General features: G+C 47.5%; 1 protein-coding gene across 1 annotated transcript in view; it reads right to left on the reverse strand.

The window, feature by feature from the left end:
• Notch2 (notch receptor 2) overlaps positions 1-25,532 on the reverse strand; it is a 141,353-nt gene that overhangs the window by 24,580 nt on the left and 91,241 nt on the right. The window contains exons 9-21 of the mRNA XM_075981808.1: positions 25,302-25,415; positions 24,459-24,572; positions 22,317-22,550; positions 19,385-19,495; positions 14,871-15,063; positions 13,369-13,514; positions 11,019-11,132; positions 8,708-8,827; positions 8,159-8,311; positions 4,650-4,878; positions 3,546-3,747; positions 1,549-1,702; positions 1,038-1,222 (exon numbers count right to left, since the gene is read on the reverse strand). Of these exons, the coding sequence (XP_075837923.1) occupies positions 1,038-1,222; positions 1,549-1,702; positions 3,546-3,747; positions 4,650-4,878; positions 8,159-8,311; positions 8,708-8,827; positions 11,019-11,132; positions 13,369-13,514; positions 14,871-15,063; positions 19,385-19,495; positions 22,317-22,550; positions 24,459-24,572; positions 25,302-25,415 (2,069 nt within the window). The remainder of the gene's footprint in view (positions 1-1,037; positions 1,223-1,548; positions 1,703-3,545; positions 3,748-4,649; positions 4,879-8,158; positions 8,312-8,707; positions 8,828-11,018; positions 11,133-13,368; positions 13,515-14,870; positions 15,064-19,384; positions 19,496-22,316; positions 22,551-24,458; positions 24,573-25,301; positions 25,416-25,532) is intronic.

Genomic DNA, 25,532 nt, shown 5'->3' on the forward strand with positions numbered 1-25,532 from the left:
CTCCCCTGAGCAAACTTCTATGGCTGCGTACTGTGCGTGTGGGTAAAGACACTGTACCCACTGTACGCTTGTGTGACAGGGGTAGTGGCAGGGGCAGAAAGAAGGTGAGGCTGAGTGGCTGTGGATGATGGAGGGATTGGGAGAAACTCAGAATCGATGAGGGGAAAGTCAGCTGTGGGGAGCTTCACTTAGGCACCACCATGCCAACTCAGACAAGACCACCCAGACTAAGGGGAGGAGAAAACTGCCAAAGAGGGGCACCACAGAGGAGCGTAAGGCTCTAGGTGGTGACAGTGGCCCAGCGACAGCAGTCTCGGGTGAGTGAACTTCCCTAGGGCAGTGCTGGCTCCTTGAACTCCAGAGTTGATCTTATCTATGACACACAGTGGGCCATTTTGCAGGCTATGCTAGGCAGGCAGCATTAAATGATAGAATTCTTCTCATTCGGGTTATATATTTTTTTTTAAATCATCTGGCCAGGTGGTGGTGGTGCACGCCTTTAATCCCAGCACTCGGGAGGCAGAGGCAGGCGGATCTCTGTGAGTTCGAGACCAGCCTGGTCTACAAGAGCTAGTTCCAGGATAGGCTCCAAAACCACAAAGAAACCCTGTCTCGAAAAACCAAAAAAAAAAAAAAATCATCTGTGTCAGTTTAAGTTCAGCACTGACAGGCTCTGGAACTGCCGGAGCCCAGCTTGCCGGGAGAGAACACTGTGCTGTTGCTTGGTGGACTAATGAGTGTCAAGTTCCTGTTCAGACACTGAAAAAGACACCTACTTAAACACTACACATGGTGACACTGAGCATGGGGTTATGGGACAACAGGTGAGCCTGCAGGACATCAACACAAAGAGCAAGTCCTTAGTTAAGGGGGAATGGTTCCAGGCCTCTATAAAATCATCTTATCAGAGCTATGTGAAATCATGGCTGGCAAAGACTACAACAAAGACAGTTGAAAATTTATAATCTGTAAGACACAAACGGCTGAACTCAGTAGCTATCCCTTGGGAGCCCTCGGGCCTCCGCTCCTCTTCTCACCTCACATCTGTACCCTCCTATGAAGTCGGTGCAGGTGGCACCGTGCTGGCATGGATTGGATGCACACTCGTCCAGCTGCTCCTCACAGTAGCTCCCCGTGTAGCCCAGTGGGCACTGGCAGTGATGGGTGTTGCCAGCGTTGATACAGACGCCTGAGTGCTGGCACAAGTGTTCAACAGGTACTCCTGGACACCAGGTGACAAAAGAGTGTGACACACAACAGGTTCACGGCATCAAGCGAGTGGGCCCCAGTTAGTGGCTGCTAGCTTAGAGTTTCTTCAACTCTTGACTAGCTCCTCCCAATCCTCTGCAACTGACTTGCATTAAAAAATAAACAAGTTCTCAAAGTGGAATCTGTCTTAATTTCATTTCAACCGCCTTTCTCTTTGCGATCTCTAAACGTTCCTCTAGCCTTTCTCCAGAACCTCGTCCTTTCGGTACTCTCTGTCCCCAGATGCCACTGGCCAGCACAGATGTCAGTCGGCACCTGATGCTTAGGGGCGGAGCTCACCTTTTTGCAAGGCTGCCGCCTTACAGGACACATTGAGCACATCACAGTATGCGCCGTCCCATCCAGGTGGACACAGGCAGTGGGGCCTCGCCTTTTCCTGAACACAAGTTCCTTTGTTTTTACACGGAGACCGGCTGCAGAGGTTCACCAGGGTCTGAAGCAGAAGCAAGGGTGCACAGGCGTCAAAATCCAGATACCAGAAATGGAGTCGCTAAGTTACAGTGTGCCAGGAGGTGCCAAAGAAAAGGACTGGTTTCCAAAAGAGAGGGAAGCCCTCACCCAAGCCTTAAACTGGGCCAGTTGTTCTAGATGCACCTTGTCGTTTCTCTAGTCTCATGACTCTGGCCAGCGTCGTTTGAAAAGTCCTTACCCTAGGAAACTAGGAACACCAGAGGCTCAGTAAGTTGTTATTCTTAGAGCATTAGATATGCCTATGTGAGCATAAATGGCCACCCTGCAAGGCTGGGAAGAGTTACAGCTGCTGCCTGGGCCCATGCTTCCTATGCTAGCCCTATAGGAAATCCACATGCATCTTGACCAGCCTATGGGGAAGATGGGTAGAATGGTCTAATTCACAAGCCTAAACCGTCCAAAACCTTATCTGAAAAACACGAGACAGAGAGGGGAGCTGCATTTCTGACATCGACTGCTGCCTGGAAGAAGGTCAGTGGAGGCCGGGAGGGGCAGGACCAGCTCTCACCACCTTCGCAGCCACCTGCCAGAGGATGCTGCTGGATGTGGAGGTGGCTGCTGCGTGTCCAGTGTAACCAACGCACTCTGTAATCAGTCACCTAATTGTGAGCTCTTCAAGGTCTGCTATACTTAGTGATGAAGAGGTAAAACTGCATAAATGTTGAAGGCATAAAGCAGAATAAATTAACACTTGGTCTGCGACTTCGGTTAGGGGGGTCAGGGAGAGGGCTGTTTCTCATCTAGGAACTGAAAGTTAGTTTCCTATGAGGACTTGTTCCATCCTGAGATTATATAAAAATTTGCGTTTATATATTTGAATTTTAAAGATCGATAGCTTTTTTTATGATTATGTTCTAACACAGCAAAGCATTATCCTGTTAGTTATACCTGCTGTTTACTGATTTTATTTTGATTGTTCTGTCCTGTAAATATTTGAATATGAGCTGATCCTTAAAGGCTCATGTACTGAGGTTTGGTTCCCAAGGGTGATATTATTTTTGAACAATTCTAAAAACTAGAGGGAGTTTAAAGCTGGAAACGTGGGTCACTGGGGACATGTTTGGGGAGGGGCTACATCTTGTTCTTGGCTTCCCCTCCCTGCTTCCCTCCCTCCCTCTCTCCTTTCTTCTGTCCTTCCCCATCCTCCTCTCCTTGTCCCTCTCTGCTTCATGGCCACCAAGAGGAAAAGACTTCCACATCAGCTCCCATGACTATGACACTTACCCTTGCCTCAGGCCCATAAACAAAGCACCAGCATGGCCTGAAAAATGCCAGCCCAAATCAAGCCCCTTTAAAGTTGTTTTCCTCAGGGATCTGTAACAGCAACGAGGCACTAACACACCTTCCTCCCTGTACTTCTACTGTAAAAGACAGGTATGCCATCACTGTCGGCCATTTTTTCCTTTAGCTCTTGGTAAGCCTCTTCAAAAAAGCCATTAGCTTGCTGACCAATATCATTTTGCTGGTGTCACCAATCTGGAATCTTCTAGCTATCAAGGTGGCCCAGAGTGATTTCAGGAACCACCTGAGATCCACGGTCCTCTATTTGGAATGGTTCATCCTGCCCAGACACTAGACAGAGTCCCCAGTTACTGTGGGGAGCCGGGCAAGCGTGAGGGAAGTGGAATACCTGACAGACAGAGTCCCCAGTTACTGTGGGGAGCGGGGCAAGCGTGAGGGAAGTGGAATACCTGACAGAGTCCCCAGTTACTGCGGGGAGCCGGGCAAGTGTGAGGGAAGTGGAATACCTGACAGAGTCCCCAGTTACTGTGGGGAGCCGGGCAAGCGTGAGGGAAATGGAGTACCTGACAGTTTTTGCCGGTGTAGCCCAAGGGGCAGGTGCAGCGGTAGGTACCCAGTCCGTCAACGCACGTGCCCTCATTCAGGCACGGGTTAGAGTTGCACTCGTTGATGTCATGGAGGCAGAAGGGACCCGTGAAACCCACAGGGCACAAGCAAGAGAAGGAGTTGATTCCGTCAACGCACGTGCCACCATTGAAACAGGAGCTGAAGAGCAAATGGGAGACAACATCAGCTACGCCATCTGCAGGGCAGACCTGCTACTGCAAAGACGGCTTCTGGGGCGGTATGGGGCAAACACCTCCGAGACTCCAATCCCTATGCCCAGTAAGTTTTACAGCTTGCTTTATTTATTTATTTATTTATTTTACGTGCCAACTGATAAATTTCTTTTTTTTAATTAATTAATTTATTTATTAAAGATTTCTGTCTCTTTCCCACCACCGCCTCCCATTTCCCTCCCCCTCCCCAATCAAGTCCCCCTCCCTTGCTTTCTAAACTAGACCAAGGGTCTGAGGTTCAGTGAGTACTGACTATTTCTCTACCATCCCCCCTAAGAGCATTCAAATGACAGAGCTGTCTAGAATCCTAAAAAGGACGATGTTTTCCAGGTTTTACTCAGTCCTTCTGCAGTTTTCTACATAGCGTATTTTAGCATTAAATCGATCTGTTTTGCATGAAGACTCCTATATAGCTTTTTACTCTGGATTTCTTTTTGAAAGAGAAGAAAAGCATTGCTAAAATAATACAAAAAAATCAAACAAACTTTCCAAAAACTACTTAAACAGGGGTAACAGATCTTCAAAGAAAGAGAAATCTTTAGGTCACCTGCCAACTGGAACAAAGAGACCACGGAAGAACAGAACAGAGTTGACAGCCCTTCTGCTCCACAGCAAGACATAAGTGATGTTCTGTCCCACTAAGCGTTTCAGCCTCTGACCTTTGACCTTCTGATTACATGTCTTTCAAACACCGAGCAATGTGAGAGGACTGTGGAGCCGGCGAGTCCTGGCTCTACAATTCTAGCCTTGTGCCGTGAGGGCTCCTCCTTACTCCCCTTCCCTGGACACTGTGGCGGCCGACGTGCGCCATGCTCACGCCCCGCTCACCTCTCAGTGCATTCGTCAATGTTGTTCTCACAGTGGACGCCGTGGAATCCCGCGGGGCACTTGCAGGTGTAACTGTTGACGTAGTCAGAGCAGGTCCCCCCGTTCTTACAGGGCTCACTCAGACACTCGTTCATGTCTGTCTGGCACTTATCCCCAATGAAGCCGGGAAGGCACAGGCAGGAGAACGCGTTCACTCCGTCCAGACAGGAGCCTCCGTTCTGGCAAGGGTCTGAGCCACGACAAGAGAAGCGGAACTCAGACCGGCAGCACGAGCTTCATTGTAAACTTGTGAAGCCAATGACCCGGACCAAGCCATACCCTTAAGGAGCACAATTCCAACTTTCATAGTTGGCCTCTTTACATTTATTTTGACATGACTCCTTATTTATGAAAAATAAATTCGGCTAACAGTTGCCTAAGATTTTATCTGTTTGCTAATTAAGATCAATTTAATCTACATGAACACATTAATTTACAAAATTAATAGTCATAAAACGTGCATTGGTCCTCTACATATATGTAAATCCATTATGTGGCTTAATACACTCATTATCAGGAATATTAACTAGAATTTTCCAAAATGTGTGCATGGGTGTTGGGGAGCAGAATAAATTTAGTCTGTTCCAAGACCACGGTATGAATCGGTCACCTTCCTGTGCTTCTCTCACTTTCTTCTTCTTTAACTTCTAGGCAGCCTCAGGGCACAAAGAGGTTCTTAAATTATTTTTAAGATCGCATACTTAATCTTGGAGTGCTTCCGCTCACAGTACTCTCAACAGACTGAGTTACAATCACGCCCAGGGGCGCTGTGCAGTCTCACGGCACAGAGATTAGAACAGGAGGCTGCTAGAGCTGCTGGCCGGCAGGACATAAAGCCAGAATTGCAGCAACCAACACAGATGTGAAATGAAAACGTAAGAGTGAACGGAAAGGCCAGGCTGGCCCTGCTTTAACTAGACATAAGCCGCACCATCTGGGAAGAAGGAACTGAAGTTAAGAAAACGCCTCCATCAGACTGGCCTGGAAGCAACTCTGTGTCTTTATTAATGACGAATGTGGAAGGACCCGGGCCCACTGTGGTTCCTGGGTTCTATAAGAAGGCAGGCTGAGCCAGCCAGGGAAATAAGGCAGTAAGTGCATGCCTCCATGGCCTCTGCATCAGCTCCTGCATGCATGTTCCTGCACTGACTTCCTCAGTGACGGACTGTAAGCGTAAGATGAAATAAACTCTTCCTTCCCCAAGGCGCTTCCTGTCACAGAGCTTCAGAGCACTAGAAACCCAGCTAAGACAGAATCTTTGAAACACCTTTTACCAAAGCTCAATCTAAACCAAACTAAAATAATTTAGAAGTTAAAAGGCTCAAAATGACTAATTTTATTTTATTTATTTATTTATTTATTTTTTCGAGACAGGTTTTCTCCGTAGCTTTTGGTTCCTGTCCTGGAACTAGCTCTTGTAGACCAGGCTGGCCTCGAACTCACAGAGATCCGCCTGCCTCTGCCTCCCGAGTGCTGGGATTAAAGGCGTGCGCCACCACCGCCTGGCTAAAATGACTAATTTTAAAAAGGTTAAAGATCTGTCAAGGAAAAAAAAAGATTCCACGCTTCACTGTTTGGAACAGGTACACATCAGTTATACACAATGTCTTCAAGAACAAGCAGAAAGGATGTTGCTCTGAAGAAACGGGGCAAACCTTAGGGGCTTCAGATATGTGGACCATACACTACAAAAATGATCAAACACTGTGTCATCAATATTAAAATCTATCCCTTTAAAACAAAAACAAAAAACCCAACGTGTTTGGAGGAAATAGTTGTAAAGCAAACACCTGACAGTAGATTTAAATCTAGACTACAGCAGGGTGACTAATCCCAGCACTCGGGAGGCAGAGGCAGGCGGATCTCCGTGAGTTCGAGAGCAGCCTGGTCTACAGAGCTAGCTCTAGAACAGGTTCCAAAGCTACAGAGGAACCCAGTCTCAAAAAACCAAAACAAACAAATTAATTAATTAATAAAATATAAATAAACAAATAAATAGAAATTAAAAAAAATAAATCTAGACTACGATGAACTGAATAACAAGCATTTTGGAAACAGGTAAAAGACTTAAGTGAAAATTCACCAAAGATTTGCTCACAGACAAAGAACATGAGCAAAGGTGGTTGGCACCATCATCAGGAGGGCCAGACCAATGAGATGCCAGTGCACACATGGTGCAGGAGCTAAAGCCGGAACCACTGACTGCCTCAACTGTTTTTGGACATGGTGTTTAACCAGCACTTCTGCATAGCTCTAGTGGGAATGAGGTGGTACAAGCCCCTTAGCAAATACTGTCGTGATGTATCAGTAGACACACAGGTACCCCATGGTTCATTCTACATGCAGGGGTTTATTTCAGAGAATGAAACCACATGTCTACACTGTTGTCACAACACCTTTACCTATAATATCTAAAAACTGGAAAAATCAAACAAGCAAACAATAAATAGCACAGGTAAAAATAATCCAAAAAAAGTTTAAATACAAAGTTCTCCAAAATCTGAAACTCTCTGAGGGTCAACATCACGCCACAAGTACAAACAAAATAAACCACAGTCAACCTGCAGGTGCACTGAGAGAATTCTCACAGCGCTTACATGGAGCTGTCTTCAGGTTGTGCATGTAAGATATACATAGAAACATGAACAAATTTCATGCCTCTACTTGGGTCAAAACCAAAACCTTCTGGGGTCTGGGAACCTCTGATGCTCAGCACTGAGACCTGAGCACACTGCCTAGCAACCATGGAGACCACTCATCAGGCCAACAGAAGGAACCTGCAGTGAAAACCTGAACCAGCCTGAAGTATATTCTGACTGACAAGAGCCTAAGCCCCTGGCCTGACCAGAGAATGTTTATATAGCTGCATCCACATAAAGTGGTTAATGGCATTAGTTTATCTACAGTGACTGCTAAAAGCAGGCCTGTGGTTGTGTGGGACAAGGAAGTGGAGTGAAAGGTGAAGTTACAGACTTTTGGTGGAACAAGTATGCTCACCGTGGCTGATGGTTTGGGTTATTTTGCCAAAATTAGATGAACTGTACAATTAAAATACTTGTAGTTTTTTTAAAGAATGTTTATGGCCCTTCAAAATTCTGTGTTCTCCCAAAGCTACTACAGCATGGCCCTTCTTTGTCAGTGTTTAAAATGTTATAGAGAAAAAAAGATTCCATTTGTCTGAGACAAGGTTTCTCCATATATCAGTCCCAGCTGTCCTGAAACTCACTATATAGAGCAGGCTGGCTTCAAAATCACAGAGATCTGCCGACCTGTCTCCTGGGTGCTGGGATTAAAGGTGTGTGCCGCCACCTCCAAGCAAATTCTATTGCTTTAATTCCTAAAAACAGTAACTTCAAAATGTCGATTTTTAAATACTAAGGTCTGGTCCACTGAGGTCAGTGTGAGGTGCATGCCTTCTCCTCTCCCTGTGAGTGCTCTCTCCCGTGGGGCTCAGCGACAGGTGTACTCACTGGCAAGGCAATCGTTGATGTCCTCCTCACAGTCCATACCGCTGAAGCCCGGGAGACACTCGCACATGTAGCTGCCCTGAGTATTATGGCAGAGGCCATGGTTCATGCATGGCTTGGAGACACACTCGTCGATGTCCACAGTACATCGCTGACCTAGAAACCAAGGGTGATGAACAGACAATCTTTGGGACATGATCCCCACAGCTAAGCTTAGGTAGGTGAGAGTTTCAGTGCAGTATGAGCTTAGGGTGGGCCAGATGCAACTTCCCAACAGACACCTGGCACAGGTAGGAGGTCCCCAAGAGGAGTCTATATTCCTGAGAAATTCCTGCCAACTGCCATTCATAACTTCAAACTCTGGGGCTGGAGTGTCTCCACTAGCTGAAGACTGCAGAGATGAAAACGGGGAAGGTGTTAGGGAGCTTTCAGCTAGCAGCTCCTGCGCCAAGATTACAGGCTTCACAGCCTAGGGCCTCCCATGTCACCCCGTATGTCATCTGAGAATCCAATCGCCTTGTTCAAAGTGCAGAATGCATCTGGCTTCCTTACCTTGCCATCCAGGAGCACACAAACAGGTAAAGCTCTCAAAATTGGGCGCCTCTTTACAAACACCAGCATTCTCACAAGGGTTTGGAGAGCAGGGAGCCAACACTGTTTGACAATTCTTGCCTGGAAAGCAAATGAGAAGTCTGTGATAAAGAGTCAGCCCAGGAAAGAGGGTGTCCTGAGACAGTCAGCCCAGGAAAGAGGGTGTCCTGAGACAGTCAGCCCAGGAAAGAGGGTGTCCTGAGACAGTCAGCCCAGGAAAGAGGGTGTCCTGAGACAGTCAGCCCAGGAAAGAGGGTGTCCTGAGACAGTCAGCCCAGGAAAGAGGGTGTCCTGACACTGTCAGTCCAGGAAAGAGGGTGTCCTGAGACTGTCAGCCCAGGAAAGAGGGTGTCCTGAGACTGTCAGCCCAGGAAAGAGGGTGTCCTGAGACTGTCAGCCCAGGAAAGAGGGTGTCCTGAGACAGTCAGCCCAGGAAAGAGGGTGTCCTGAGACAGTCAGCCCAGGAAAGAGGGTGTCCTGAGACAGTCAGCCCAGGAAAGAGGGTGTCCTGAGACTGTCAGCCCAGGAAAGAGGGTGTCCTGAGACTGTCAGCCCAGGAAAGAGGGTGTCCTGAGACAGTCAGCCCAGGAAAGAGGGTGTCCTGAGACAGTCAGCCCAGGAAAGAGGGTGTCCTGAGACAGTCAGCCCAGGAAAGAGGGTGTCCTGAGACAGTCAGCCCAGGAAAGAGGGTGTCCTGAGACAGTCAGCCCAGGAAAGAGGGTGTCCTGAGACTGTCAGCCCAGGAAAGAGGGTGTCCTGAGACTGTCAGCCCAGGAAAGAGGGTGTCCTGACACTGTCAGCCCAGGAAAGAGGGTGTCCTGAGACTGTCAGCCCAGGAAAGAGGGTGTCCTGAGACTGTCAGCCCAGGAAAGAGGGTGTCCTGAGACTGTCAGCCCAGGAAAGAGGGTGTCCTGAGACTGTCAGCCCAGGAAAGAGGGTGTCCTGAGACTGTCAGCCCAGGAAAGAGGGTGTCCTGAGACAGTCAGCCCAGGAAAGAGGGTGTCCTGACACTGTCAGCCCAGGAAAGAGAGTGTCCTGAGACTGTCATCCCAGGCTGTCAGCCCAGGAAAGAGGGTGTCCTGAGACTGTCGGCCCAGATCTGATCAGGATCCCAGTCTACTGCAGCAGCTAAGAGATTCCAGAATCTGAGAGACACCTGGTCCTTCCAATCTTGGCCCAATGCAGCTAACCTGGTGACCTTGTGCAGATCATTTCTCTCTCTGAACCTTCTTTATAAATAATAAGAAAATTGGGGCAGGATGACTCATGGAGGAGTTGTGTGGATTACGTGCAGAAATTCACCGTAAGTCCTGATTAGAGCAGAGTGATCCTGAGCCTTTGCTGGGCCGCTACCTCCACTGTTACCACTGGGGCTGGCTATATAGATTTGGACACCAGCATCAATCTAGTCAGATTGGGTCTTCATCTCCACAGAGGACTCAGCTCGGACTCAGAGAGGTGATTTCACAGGGCAGCAGCTGATGGCCAGGCAAGCTCTAATCGTATCCATGGGATGCTGACACCTGCCCACCAATGAATGCTTCCTGCCTTAGTATATCGAATACAAACTTGGAGGAAAATTAAAAGAAATAAAAATGGTTTCATTAAAAGGGGATCGAGTTACGTTTTTAAATCTCATTAGTTTTTAGAAGATGAATTATAGACTCAGTCTTTCAAAACTCAGGATTGGTGGTGAGTGCCTTTACCCACTGAGTCATCTCACAGGCCCACAGTTGTTTCTGAAGTCAATTTACAACAAAATCAGCTTTAACAGTCATCCTAAAATTTTGTATTCAGAAAGAAATGCACATTACCATGAATTTTCTTCACAACATCATGTCACAATGTCAAAAGGAGGGATAGCACTGGTGTCAGGTTCTAGCCATACATAACTTAAAAGAACCAAACACTAAATCACAAAGCTGAGGATGTAACAGAGACCTTGCCTAGCAGACAGAAGGCCTGGGGATCGATTCCCAGCACCACAAAAACAAACAGATAAAACCCACAAACACAAAAAGGCATACATAAAATAAGCTGTTTCACTACCGCCATGTTTCTGCAAAGCCTGTGAGACCAAGAGCCACCACACCGAGTCCTCAGAGCGGCATCTCTGACCTGGGCCGCTGAGACGCAGTGCTAGCACTGCCCCGTACAGGGCAGACACCCACTCTGGCCTGCTGGCCTGCAGTACGCACCTGTGTAAGGCACAGCACAGTGGCAAGTGTACAGGGCAGACACCCACTCTGGCCTGCTGGCCTGCTGTACTCACCTGTGTAAGGCAAAGCACAGTGGCAAGTGTAACCACTAATGTCGTCAAAGCAGGTTCCTTGGTTCAGACACGGGTTTGAGGCACATTCGTTAATATTCACCTGACAGTTGTAGCCTGTTGGGGAGAAGAGGGAAAGGTGTACACACTGAAACTGTCAGCCTCTTATTACCCCACGTAGCACTGGTTCTCTTAGTGGCTGGTGAAGATCAGGTGTCACAGAAAGGACACGCGTTTCCTTGGGTCACCAGAGCAGCCACTCGCTCATTTCAGCTCTGAGTCTCTGATATGCAGTCAGCCAGTGGTCAGAACTGTGAAGGGAATGCCTGGAGGCCTAATGCTCCCCCAAACAGTGAATCCCCCAGAATGGACCAAGAACGCATTATGGCTGAAAACCTTGCTGGTCTATCTAAACATGGGCCGTTCAACACGAAGTTTCTGGTCAGAAAAGAGGGATACCCGCTCATAATAATAATCCTCTGAAATGCGTCCACTCTTCCACCTGCATAATCTCTACTATTAGTTATGTCCTGGAGCCTTAGAAATAGTTTTCTCCTAACTCAAGGCAGAAAACGTATTCCCACTAAAAGATGGGAAAAAATAACGTAACGATAAGTGGGAGTATGGGTCCCCAGATATTGCCCGCCTTTGCACCTTCAACATGGCCCACACAGACCCTCAAAAATGAAGAAGCCAGAGGACCGTGGGAAAAGGGGAGTAGGGAGACAGAGGCCTGTGCTCAACGGTGTCTACAGCTCACTAAACAAGTTTCGATTCTATATTCTCTTTTTCCACTTGATCACTGATAAGTAAGTTCCAATGAGATTTAAAAAAAAAAATGAAAGTGCTTTTGAATCTACAAGTTTCTTGGCAAATGCAATACAATATGCCAGAACATTAATGTCTGAAGTAGATGCTCACAAATTTGGTACCACCTGAGTATGCTTCTTCTGAAATACTTGGTATCTGTGATGGATAGTTTCATGTCAACTTGATACAAGCTAAAGTTATTTGACAGACAGGAACCTTGATGAAGAAGATGCTTCCAAAAGACTGGGTTGTATGAAAACCTATAGGGCATTTTCTTAATTAAGGATTGGATGGGAAAGGGCCCAGCCCATTGTGGGTGGTGTCATCCCTGTGCTGGTGGTCCTAGTTCTATAAGAAAGCAGGCTGAGCAAGTCAGGGGAAGCAAGCCAGTAGGCAGCACCCCCCATGGCCTATGAATTAGCTCCCGCCTTCAGGATCCAACCCTGTTTGAGTTCCTGTCCTGAATTCCTTCAGTGATGAACAGTGATGTGGAAGTGTAAGCCAAATAAACCCTTTCCTCCCCATCTTGCTTTTTGGTCATGGTGTTTTATCACAGCAACAGAAACCCTAACTGGGACAACATCAGAAATGTCTGGGGGTTTTTAGGAGCGCTGCTTACGGCTTGCTTCCCCTGACTTGCTCAGCCTACTTTCTTACAGATAGATAATGATGTCATTACATATTTCCAATACACTTTTTACACATAACCTGAGGGTGATTTAATCCAATATTTAGAGTGATATTGTACATGAAATAAAGCTTCATGAACTTTTATTTCAGGTTGGTGTTCAAAAAGCTCCTGATTTTGGAACACTCCACATTTGGAGTTAGGGATACTCAACCTTGTAATCAAACTGAGTAGTTGTAAAACACACCGCAATGCCAAATAGCCCAATGCAAAGAAAACTGATAGTAAAATATTTTTGAGATATATTCCTCTGCTATGTATTTTTCCAGAAGACCACAGGAAGCTAAGTATACGGAGTAGCTCATGTGTAAGAACTTGCTGGGAAGGTTCTGAACATACCACAGAACCCAATGACAGTAAGTACAATATTTTTATTCCACTTCCAAGAAACTATTTGACTTATAATGGAATCAAGCTATGGCCAAGCAGCTTTTTTTTTTTTTTTTTGATTTTTCGAGACAGGGTTTCTCCATAGCTTTTGGTTCCTGTCCTGGAACTAGCTCTGTAGACCAGGCTGGCCTCGAACTCACAGAGATCCGCCTGCCTCTGCCTCCCGAGCGCTGGGATTAAAGGCGTGCGCCACCACCGCCCGGCTGGCCAAGCAGCTTTTGATTGGACACGCCAACTTAGGTTGTCAGGCAGCATGTACCTTTATCCCCAGAGCCATCTTGCTGGCTCCTAAGTGGAGTTTGAACTGTTCATTTTAAGTTCATTGTCCCAACAATTTACTTCTCTGGCATCATAAATTCTAATTTCTCAGTGTGTTTACTGTGTATGTAAACAACAGCAACAAAAAGAGGCACGCAACAAGGTGAAGACAGAAAACGGGTACAAAGAGCCGAGCCTTCCTCTCACCTTTGAAGCCCTTCTTGCACGTACACCTGTAGCCGTTCACCAGGTTGTTGCAGGTTCCTCCGTTCTGGCACGGGTTAGAGAGACACTCGTTTTTGTCCACTTCGCAGTTGACGCCAATCCAGCCTGCATCACAGACGCACTTATAGCTGCAAGAGGATAAGAGTTTACTCTGGGGTACAGAGGTGCCACCGAGTCATAAGAGATACATAAGAGATGGGTGAAAGACAGTCTCGCCAATTCTTTTTGTTTTGTCTGATCTTCTGGGCACAGGGTCTCATTCTGTTGCCCAGGCTGGCCTGGAACTCATCTCCAACTCACGGTAATCCTCCTGCTTCAGCCTCCCTAGTACAAAGATTACAAGAGCTACCTCACTTCCATTTTCCTATCACTTTTCACACAGAGAGTCATGAATCTATCTAGCATGTGCAGCAGGGAGACCAGAGAACTGCAAACATAAGTAGTGTCTGTCAAACATACTGGGCCACCCTGGAGGAAACGCTAACACGAACAAAGTACAGAACATGCAAACCAGACATCAGAAACAGGCCAGGGGCAGAGCCACTCAGGCCTGCTGAGGCCCGGCTGCAGTCTTACTGGCCAGCCAGGCTTTGCTCAGATTAAAGCTCTGCCTCAGAAAGCACGGTACTGGGCAAGAGGAGGCAAAAACCTGAAGATACCTGAAATGCATACAATATCCAATCTGAACATCATTAGCACTTACATGTGGTATCAGATCAGCTGGAGAAGGGGAGCTGGGGAGGTGGGAGCTGGGGAGGTGGGAGCTGGGGAGGTGGGAACTGGGGAGGTGGGAGCTGGGGAGGGCTGTTTTGAAGGTTGCCATATACTGGATCAGAAATCCAAGTTAAGTCATTAAAACAAACAAACAACAAAAAACAACTTATAATATATATTCTGTCTGTCTGTCTGTCTCTCTCTCTCTTAAACTTTAAAGGTTTGAAAAGTGGCAATACCCATGCTGTTTTATGACAAACATGTCTAATGCCAAGAGTTTATGGCATCTCATGACATCTTTGCCACCCTGGACCTAAAACAATCAACATGCCACCCAACTCCGAGGGCATGAAAGCTGAGAAGGCCTTGTCACAGCTATGTCTAAAGTCAGCGGAGCTGCTTCTCCCTCAGAGTCCCCAGGTGCCACGACAGAACAGGGACAGGCTGTGTTAAAGTGTGCAGGAGAGGGGGTGTCAATCTAGACTATTCCTCGGATCTCAATCCTCTACCTGGACCTTGCCACAGGGTCCTCAATGATTACAATGTAAAGGAGACAGCCCTCCTTATTTCCCAAGAAAGGCCTCAGTCTGAGAAGACAGGCCAGCTTCAACAGGCAAAGCAGTGATCTGGAAGACTTCGGAAGACCACCAAAGCCTTCGCCTGAGACCATCAGGTCAAGTCTGTAGTTGACAGTTTCAGGCTTTTATGCTGTTTCCTTCAGCTGGGTTTAAAAGCTAACGGGCTTGACTACCAGAACGGGGGCTACTCACCCGCTGAGGCCTCCAGTGCAGTTTCCATGGATGCAGGGGCTGCTCAAGCACTCATTCACCTGTAAGTAGCAGCTGGGGTGATGGGGTCCCTCGGGGCATATGCAGCGGAAGCCGTTCACGTCGTTGATGCACGTTGCGCCCTTGCGGCAGGGGTTGGAGGCACACTCATCGATGTCAATGTTGCATCTCTGCCCTGTGGCGCAGGGGCATGGGCGGGGGACAATGTCACTCAAATGTAAACCCTCGAGGATAGGGTTAGCATGATGAGACACACATGCAGACACTCTTCAGCCAGGCGGCTCACTATTGTTAAAGCCCAGTAACTGACCCTGAAAAGCACGACATGCCACAAGAGGAAGGCACGGGGAGCATTTGCAGGTAATAAGGAAGCGAAGTTACTGACAGCACCAGAACGGCACTGTGGACCTCTCAGCAGGGCTGCCTCTGCCTCAGAGGTTCAGAACTTCACACGCACCAAGGAGAGCAGCAAACGTCACCCAAGACGGTTACCCCTCATGGCGCTGCTGTGTGTACACGCTGAAGTTGCCTGACATGCATTCTGTTGTTTTTACTCTGTCAACTGCTCACATGTCTATCTATGGTGAATCACAACTAACTGAATATGAGCGCACTGCTTAGATTAATTTAAGTTGATGAAAAAGAATAGATATTTTGGTTTCATTTTTAGGGTATGGTTAACCCACATTCTTCCTCTGTAAGTAGCCTGCAGGCAAGCTTTTACTGTCCTCCAGTGCTCGAGGAAGCACGTCAGTGACTCCCAGTCTATACCAACACTTTTCAAACTTCAACATACAAAAATCTCAATAAGATATGATTTCTAGCTGGGCTCTGTTGGCGCACATCTTTAATCCCAGCACTCGGGAGGCAGAGGCAGGCGGATCTCTGTGAGTTCGAGACCAGCCTGGTCTACAAGAGCTAGTTCCAGGACAGGCTCCAAAGCGACAGAGAAACCCTGTCTCGAAAAACAAAAAAACAAAACACAACAAAAATTGATTTTTAAGCCTGAGAAAAGACTCAGTGGTCAAGAATGCCTACTGCTTTCCTAGCACTCATATTAGAAGGGTCTCAAATGCCTATTACTCCAGCTCCAGGGGATCCAATGTCCTTGTCTGTCCTCCATAGGCAGCCACAAAAGATAAATAAAAAGAGCAAGGGATTCCTAGGCCTCACTGCCACACTGTGATGGCTTGGACCTAACAACCGCATTTCACATTGTTTACGTGGTCAGACATTAGAGCCTCTAGAAATATAGGCGCCGGCAGTCCATGATGAAGGCCAAGTGGGCACTGAACTTAGGAGACCTGGCTGCTGTAGCCCTAATCACCACTGCCTTAGGCTGCATAAAACACTACGGACTCAGCATACAATGTCTAGTTACATTTCCAATCGTTGAGATTTAACATTCGAAATGGTATGAAGTTAACTTTCCCCTATGCTGTGAGTGAGTGAAATCCAGCAACCCTTGTGAAGGAAAGTATCAATTTCAAAGAACACAGTGCTGATTCGGGTTTGAAAGCGTGTTTTTTTTTTTCGTTTTTTGCTTTTTTTAAAAATACTTAAGAAAAGAATAACACTATATTTATTCAGTTCAGGAAGTCCTGAATGAAAGCGATACATCTTTTAAAGTAAGGCATTAGCAAGCTTCCGGCCTCCCATGCACTCTGGACCATTATTGGTGGCTCCCGTGGTAAAGACCCACAGTCTGGGACAGCTGCCATTTCCCTCCGCATGTCTTGCCTCAGTCTTCGAAGTCTTCAGAGGAGCCACCACAATTTTAAATCGTGTGTGTGTGTGTGTGTGTGTGTGTGTGTGTGTGTGTGTGTGTGTGGTGCTGGGGATAAAACCTGGGCTTTGCGAGCACTATACCACTGAGCTACACCCCCCAGTCCCTCATTGGCCTTTGAACAATTTCCAGAATAAAGCTTTGATTTATTTTGATGTGAGTTAGCACAAGTCCCTACACATACACTCTACTGTGTAGATCGGCAGCTACTTCTGAAATGCTCTGCCTGCATGTAGGGTCCACTGGGTATCAGAAATGGCTACTGCTGGCTATGCCACCGTGGGGCTCAGCAATGAGCAATGTGAGCATTCGCTGTATGTTTCTTCCTGTTTACACCACGTCAGTCGGAGTGTAATGACTGACAGCGCTACCCTATGGACTCTGGGGTCCAGGCTGGAGAGCAGTGTGGACTGAGAACATGTGTCCTAACTACTGCTGACCGAGGAGGAGGGTTCCTTCCTGAGGAGGAGGTGCTCTCCGTAGCTCACTGACCTATCAAACTGAGGGCAGAACAGCTCTTCGTATGGATCCTTAGGAGAATTTAGGAAGACAGTAGATTTGAGGGAGGCTGGAGGTTTTTGCTTTCAGGAGGATAGTTCCTGGGTTTGGGCTTGACTGTTTTCCTTTTTGGTTTCTTTTTTGACTTGGGATTGAACCCAGGGCCTCAAGCATGCTGGACACTGGACTGTATCTTTAGTCCTGGTTTTGTTTTTGTGTATGTTTTTTTTTTCAATTTGAAACATGGTCTTACTAAGTTGTCCAGCTGCCTTGAATTCAGTCTGTGGTCCCGGCAGGCCTTGGACTTGTGTCTATCCTGCATCAGCTTTCAGAACAGCTGGGATTGTGGGCATCTTTCACCAGACCTGTCATCCAAACATTGTGAGGGGCTTTGGAAAACGAAAAGGAGTTTATGGAATCCCATGATGCCTGATTTTCTCCCATCTAAGAAGAGTATCAAGAACTCATGGGAGAACAGAGAACAGCCTTTAAAAGTCAAGAGACAAAGGCTTCCCTCAGATCTTTTAAAGCTCTTATGAAAATGGTAGGGGAAATTATTAAAATAAAATAGAAGGAAAAAACCCCAAATACCTCACAGTTATTGCTCATGAATCTTGGACATTTCCAGCAACAGATTTACAAAACAACCTCTTGGACCAGAAAAGAGTTCCCAAGAAGAGGGCACCACCCAGTAAGCAAAACATTCCATCTCTTAGTTATGTAATTTCATGCTACACCTTATGTTTATTTTAGAATATTTTTAGCCTATGTGCTCCCTCTTTGACCCTGTTGATTTGCTGAATGTTAAAAACAAGACAGAATATGATTCACTAACATTTAAAAAACTAAGTCTGGTGAAAAACCTTCCACAAATCCCAAAGGAAACCATAATAGGCTCCTCCTTGGCTGTGGTGGGAATGAGCCTGGGCTCTGAGGTCAGATGCCTGGGGCAAAACCCTGGCTGCAGGGCACTGGGAACACAACTCTGCCTCTCCACTCTCTGGCCTCTCTTCAATACCAGAGGAGCAGTAGCCGTTCTGGTGAGTGAGACGGTCAAGCAACTTGTTCCCCGGCTCAGACAGAGTAACTCATTCGTACAAACTGAGTGTTCTCTTCCTGTTTCAGTTGGAGCTCCACTGCGTTCCAGCAGGCCTGTGTATTGTTCTCAGCTCCCACTTGACCTTGGAGAAGAGCCTTCAAGATGCCCAGGTTCACCAGGCTACCTCAGTGGGTGGGAGGCATGGAACTTTCACCACACTGTGACCAGGAAGACCTGAGGTCCACTGGGGCCACAAATGTTTCTATCCAAGTGTTGTGGTCACACCCTAGCAGAGAGAAACGAAGCACCCAGCTAGTGAGCGGCAGGCATTCTCTTCACCTGGCCCTGGCTGTCCTTTGGGCTGCTCACCTGGGGAGTACATGATCATACGGCAACTCCTGAAGGATAATATTCCCTATGCCTCCTTGTGTGTGGTACTGTCCAGAAGATCAGAACACACAGTACACCCTCACAATGAGGCTTTCCCCATACTTAGATGTCAGTGAGGACCCCAACAACAATTTAACCAGAAAATTAAATGACAATGTTAATAACAGGAAAAAGAAGAGAGAAATGTGTGGACCATATGTCACCTGAGGGCACACTTGCAGGTTCTCCAGAGGTTTACCCCTAAGGAATAGTGACAATACAGTTTCACTTTAATTTACTTTCTTTTCATGGGCCAAACGAGATTGCTTACTCTAGCCAAATATGGGTGGTCTCCTCAAACAACAGGCTCCCAGAGGAAGCAAGAGACCAAGATAAGCAGCCAGTGTTTCCATGCATGTTTACCTTGGATGCAGCTCTACAGAAGGCACTGGCCACTGCCTGGAGAGAGGCAAAAGTAGCTCTGGTGGCATTAACCCAAGCACAGTGACGGAGAGGTACAGTCGACCAGGAGTTCTCAAGGAGCAAGAAACATGTGGCCTGAAAACGCTAAAGGAAATTCTGTGTTTGCGTTTAGGATAGGTCTGGAAACAGAAAACTGGCTCAGAAGTACAGAAGCAGGTCACAAACCTTTCAGAGACTCAGAGAAACAGGAGAGAGGTGAAAAGGTGATTTTTCAGTTGGTTAAAAAAACAAACAAACAAAAAAAAAACAGTGACTTTCACTTAGGGGTCCCTTTTCCAACTCGGGGCTAATGGACGCCTCTCGGAATGCAAGGAGCATTACCTGTGAATCCTGGAGAGCAGACGCAACTGTAGCGATTGATCCCATCCACACAGGCTCCATGCACACAAGGGTTGCTGGCACAGTCATCAAAATTAATTTCACAATTAAGTCCTGTAAAAGAGATCCAGAGAAATGATTTTGTATTACCACAGGAATGCCAGAACTTCCGTCCCCAGTCGGTGCTATGTGGTCAGAAGTCTGAGGAAAATCCAGACAGTCCTAACAGAACAAAGCAATGCTTCGCCAAGTACAGTCCACAGAATCCAGGACTGAGCAGCCAAGAGGACTGGACTACTCATATTTAGCCATGATTTGTCCCTTCTAGTCGGTTGCCATGGTAATGGTACAAAGGCAATATAGGGAGAACTGTCAGCATCTTAGCCAGGATCCAGGCAGTGGGCCTCAACTGTATACTCATATCTACACATTCACAGCCAAACAAACATGTTTGTGGTTCACCTAAGAATAGCTTTTATGAAGAGGTTAAAATCTGTCACTTTATAACTTGTTAACTCTCAGCCCTCAGATGGAGAAAACATCATAGCCAGGAGCGGGTGAGCTGAGACAGCAGCATTCTTCCCAGAATTCCACCTCAACTTAAACAAACAAATCAAGCCTAATTAGTCTTAGCAATTTCTTAGCAAATATTAGAAGAAAATAAACCTATCATATTTAGTAAAATAGCTAATAATATTTTACACCTAAAATAAAATTTAAGCCTTGAAATCAAATTTTAGAACTTGTATCTATCACCTTAAGCTTGATGGTTACTGTAGGCGTTGAGATAAAATTCTGGGTGCATCTTGTGATGTTTGGCTCCTGGCCTGCTCTTTGGGTGAGTGAGGGTCTAGCTACATTTACATGAGTTTGGTAGACAAGAGTAACTAAATAGCAGGGATACACCAAGCATCATTGTTGTCGTGGTTATATAATGATTAATACAAGGTAATACATTACATTAGTTAGTGTGTATCTAAGAAAGCTCTGTGGGTACCACAGAGTACCTTTGGTAGAAAGGGGATAAAAATAAAAACTCATAGAAGAATATAAGCAGGTGAAACGTCTAGACCAAATGTCACCGTGTCAATTCACTCACAAGCAGTATTATCTGTGCGTGGGTCAAATATGTGTCGATAGTTACCACCTCTGCGTTCCAGAACGCCGTGCAGTCTTGCTGTGCTGATGAGGCTAACCTCACCAGCTTCTGTATTCCTCCTCAACCCACGAAGACCCAGCATGCTAAGGCACCTCTAGCCCCTGGGCTCGTGGTTCACTTGAGTTGAAAATGACACCTGATCAAGCTGGGCCTCAAACATCCATACTGAAACGTCTGCCCTTTGAGACCGTAGGTCTGCGGCTGCCCTGCTTGTACGGTCCTCGCCTGAGGTTTGTGAGCCCATAGATTCTTGTGGTCTCTAAGTGGCTTCGATATGGCTGCTAGACTGTCTCCTTGGCTGTTTTCTTCTTCCTTAACGATAAGCCATTCTGGGTCACTTGAAACCCAGAGGAACTAATCACTTCAACAGTTTATCGTCATAAAAGCACAGATGAGAAAGGTCCCGAAAGTGAAGAGTCGATCTCCTTTTAAGCATCCAGTGAAAACCACAGGAATGGTTAGCAAGCTATGATGATCCCTCCCAAATTCAAACTACAAACAGAGACTGCATGACAGCTGAATCAGAAATTCCTACTCCATGATGACCAGTCTACCAACAACGTCTCCTAAATGGACTTTTCAAGCAGGTCCTCAGCACTCGCCCACTCCTCTCCACTAACTACAGACCAGTAGCTCTGCATCGCCGCCGGCCGCTCTCCGCTGTTCCTTCAAACAGCTGCGGCAATGGGTCTGGGCTTCTGCACGCTGCCTGGGGCAGACCATGAATATCAACTTCTTGCCTCTGTCCCCAGAAGGAAAGTCTACCTGATACAGTCTGGCAGGAGGATGTAGCCCTGGAGGAAAGTAAGTTCCTGCCAAGCGAGCACTCGCCAGGTTTCCAGTGATGTTTGTTACAATGGGGAAGACGGCAAACCTAAAGCAGCCCCTCCATTCTAAAGGCGTCCATTCAGCTGCTTGTAAATCTCTCACACTGCCCTCGTACTGCAATTTCTCATGTCTGGGGACCAGCCCGGAAGCAAATTGCTTTTGGAAGGTCTCACAAAGCTCTATTCAGCCCTGCGAGGGAGTTATCTAAATGTGGGGAGGGGGCCCGCGTTCTCAGCTGTGAAGGCATGGGATGTTTTTCGTATGCTTGAGCAATTCAAAAAGGACTTTGTTTTCAAACTTGGCATGTGTGAGGCCCTGGATGGAGACCAGGGCCTTTGACAAGTTTGAAGAAATGGATTTGAAGGAGCACAATGAAATCAGGGCAGTTACCCACTCCCCTACCTCTGCCCCCTCCGCAGGCCAACTTCCTTAAGTCCAGGATGAGCCCCCAACAAATCACCCTGTGTATTGGCAGGTCCCCTGCTCAAAAAGGCTCTCACTGGTTAATCTTCCACTAATACATTTCCCTTTGATCTTGAACACAGTATTTCTCTGTCTACAGCTACAGCTGGGCCCAGGATCATTCCCAACAGGTAAAATGGAATCCAGGGAAACCTGTGAAACCGCTGCCTGACAAACTGACTCCAAAACTCCTGAGAAGAGAGAGCTGGCCCTCATCTGGCTAGCAGAACCCCTCCAGGTTCAGGAGCCACCCAGGAGCCCTGGAAACAGAGCTGGCTGCTTGGTGTCCGACTCTGCAACTACCAGGGTGTGAGGCAAAGTGTTTCCTTCCCCTAACTTTGCCTGAAATGGCCAAGGCTCCACCAGACCCAGGGCTGGGAGAGAGGTCACATCAGACTGACGATGCCAAAGACCCCAGACGGTGGCAGGGAAGGAGAGAAGGAAGAAGGGGGAAGGGAGGGGGGAAGGAGGGCGGGACTGTCCTACCTGATGTACCCGGCTGGCAGTTGCACTGGTAGCCATTCACAAGGTCAATACAGCGTCCATCATTCAAGCAGGGGCTGCTGTAACACTCATCAATTTGGTCACTGCAGATGGCCCCCATGTACCCAGGGTTGCAGATGCAGGTATAGGAATCAATCCCATCCTGGCACTGGCCATGGTGGCAAGGATCCGGGTCACAGTTGTCGATATTCTCCTCACACAAGACACCAGTGAAGCCTGCAGAAGGAAGTTTACTGAGGGATCTCAAACTAGCAAACAGGCTGTGTGGACACTCAAAGGCAGTTTGTCCATTTGCCCTGCACATCCCACCTCTGGAACAACCCCCACAGGTGGCCTTGGGCAGTGGGAACTGCTTGTTTGATTTAGAATTCGAGCTTGGAGACCCAGGCTCAAGGATTCTCGATGGAGTTTGCAGAGCTCAAATGCTCCCAGCCTGAGCCCTGCGTCTCCTGCTGCCTTCCCAGCCTCACTGGCCCTAGGCTTCCCGGAAGAGCACTCCACACATCCTCCCTGCACGCTTGTGTCTGAGCATCTTCCCTCCCAACACACAGGGGCTGACTGAGGTTTCAGATATCCTGTCTTCCAGTTCTGACACTGGAGGGCAGAGATGGAGTCCCACAGCTCCCCACAAAGTGCTGTGCTACTGGCTTCTAAATAAATACCCATTAAATAAGATGAATGATCTGCTCTTGGCCATTTGAAAGACAACAAGATAAGAGTTCCCACAACTGAGCTATAACAAGATCCATGTCCTGCCTCTTCCTGGAAGGCTCCAGGACGTTTGCCTCCCTTTTATTCTTTAATTTTATTTTTATTATTTTTAATTGGTTGCTTTGGTGTGTATATGCCACAACCCTATGTAGAGGTAAGACACAGCTTTTCAGAGTCGGTTCCCTCCTTGCTCCATGGGACTTGGGAGTCAAATTCACGTTTTCAGGCTTGTAGGGCAAGTGCCTTTACCCTCTCAGCCACCTTACCAGCCCTCTCATCCCTTTTAAACATGAGATCTAGGGCTTAACCTCACTTCCGTGAAGTCATGCTCCACAGAAGCTGGCTGGAAGACAAAGCCTGGAATGTCTCCAACAAAAGGCAATGGTTTCTATGAAGAAAACGCAGCTCAGAGGAGTATCCTCACCTACGACAGAAGCATTGGCGTTCTGCGCAACTGTGGGGGCTAAGTTTGCTTTTCTGAAATCTGAGGGAAATTATACGCACAAAGTCTATACTCTAAGAACCTCTTTGCTAATTGATGTGTGGCTCTACCCATGACTTTGTTTATGTATGGGATATTTATTTGCTTGCTTGTATATGTGCAAGTGCACTGTGTGTGTGTGTGTGTGTGTGTGTGTGATGCCCACGGAGGCCAGAAGAGGGTGTCAGATCCCCTGGAACTGGAGCTATAGATGCTTGTGAGCTGCTAGGTGGGTGCTGCGAACCAGACCGAGGTCCTCTGCAGGAGCAGCCGGTGTTCTCAACCACTGAGCCAGCTCTCCAGTCCCTTCTCGTGATTTCTGTATCAGTCAAAGGAGTAATAAGTTTCCTTTCCTAATCATTTCTAGACCTTCTCCACACTGAGGTACACTTCTGTATAGCAAGTGTGACGTGACCATTTGGCGTAATGAAATCCACTCCCAAGGAGAAACATGGTCCAAGATCCAGAAATGTACATCTGTTTGACCAAATCTCCTGGGAATACAGACTCAAATCTGTATTGGACCTTCCTACACAGAGCTCTCTGTAGTCAGTTACTGCCAACTTTCAAGACCACCTGCATCCTAGAAGCAGAGGCCACTGAACTGCATAAAGGCCTGGCTCAGGAGACAAGAGCCAGGCCCTACAGAGAGCCTCGGTGAGGGGCAGCTTTCTCCTAGAATTCTCCTTTTTCCGAGGAGTCAGTGAAGCCAGCTAGAAGCTTCCCACAAACACAGACACCAACCGCACATGTGGACAGAACCACCGTGGCAGTGGCAGGGAGGCGGGTACCGGAGGAGCAGCAGGAAGTCTGCAGCACAGCTCTCTGGAGCAAGAGCCATCCCGCTGGCAGAGTGACGATGAGCGGCTAGTGGAAGACAGTCGTCCCGCTGGCAGAGGCCTCCCAAGCGATGGAGAGCAGGCTGTGCTTACCTGTGGCACACTGGCACTCATAGCCATTCGGATGATCGATGCACTTGGCCCCGTTCAGACACGGAGTACTAGAGCAATCATCAATGTCGATCTGGCACACTGGGCCCGTGAAACCTTGAAGAGGCACAGAAGCGACACAAATCAATGACTCGCCAATCTTCCTTCATTAAAGAGTGGGTTAAATCATTGGCAGAGCATATGCCAATGGGTCACCAAGCAGATGACTCTCCCTGGCAGGTGACTGGAACATCTGGGCAAAGTTCAGAGGTCAGAGGCCCTGGGGCTTCTACTGTTGCTTCTTCAGAGCACAGGAATCTTCTCCAAAAGGAAGAGGAACTGAGACACTATGGAAAGATGGAGTCTCAAGCTAGTAACTATATTCCCAGACTGAAAGGATCTTCACTCTGAAGAGGAAGTGGAAAAGCCACTGTCCACAGCAGTCAGCTGGCATGCCTTCAACATCAGCGGAGGCAGAGGACCTTGGAAAAAATCTGCTGCATGTTGCCTGCCTGAAGTTAATGAGATAAAATGTCTTGGGATTTAGGAATATGACTCACTAGGAAAAACTAAGACCCTGTGCTTCTGTGAGGTGTGAGCACTCTGAAAATGTAGACACAGACAGGGAGGTCAGGGGTCATTCAAGAACAGACTTGGACACAAAAGCCTTGGAAGACAGACTGGCTAAAACAATTCCCCACCTCAGTACACACACAGTCTCTCCCCAAGAACTCACTTTTAATGATTTCCTCATGCACAGCCCACACACATTCCCTCTCTCCCCTTTCCTGTGGTCAGCTGGCTCGGTGCTTTGGAAGAACAGAGGGGCAGGTGGCAGGCACTTACCAGGGGGGCAAAGACACTGGAAGCGGTTGACTTTGTCCACACACTGCCCGTTGTTTACACACGGGTTGCTCTGGCATTCATTGACCTCCAGTTCACAATGCACACCTTTGAAACCTGCACAGACGGACCACACACGTGCTTCAGACACAGATAAAGGGGCATTCCAGCCAAGAAGGCACAAATGTGCTGAGACGGCTACAAACCCCCGGAGCACAAACACTTCTTCAAACA

Source organism: Microtus pennsylvanicus, chromosome 7 (genome assembly GCF_037038515.1).
Source record: "Microtus pennsylvanicus isolate mMicPen1 chromosome 7, mMicPen1.hap1, whole genome shotgun sequence".
NCBI lineage: Eukaryota > Metazoa > Chordata > Mammalia > Rodentia > Cricetidae > Microtus > Microtus pennsylvanicus.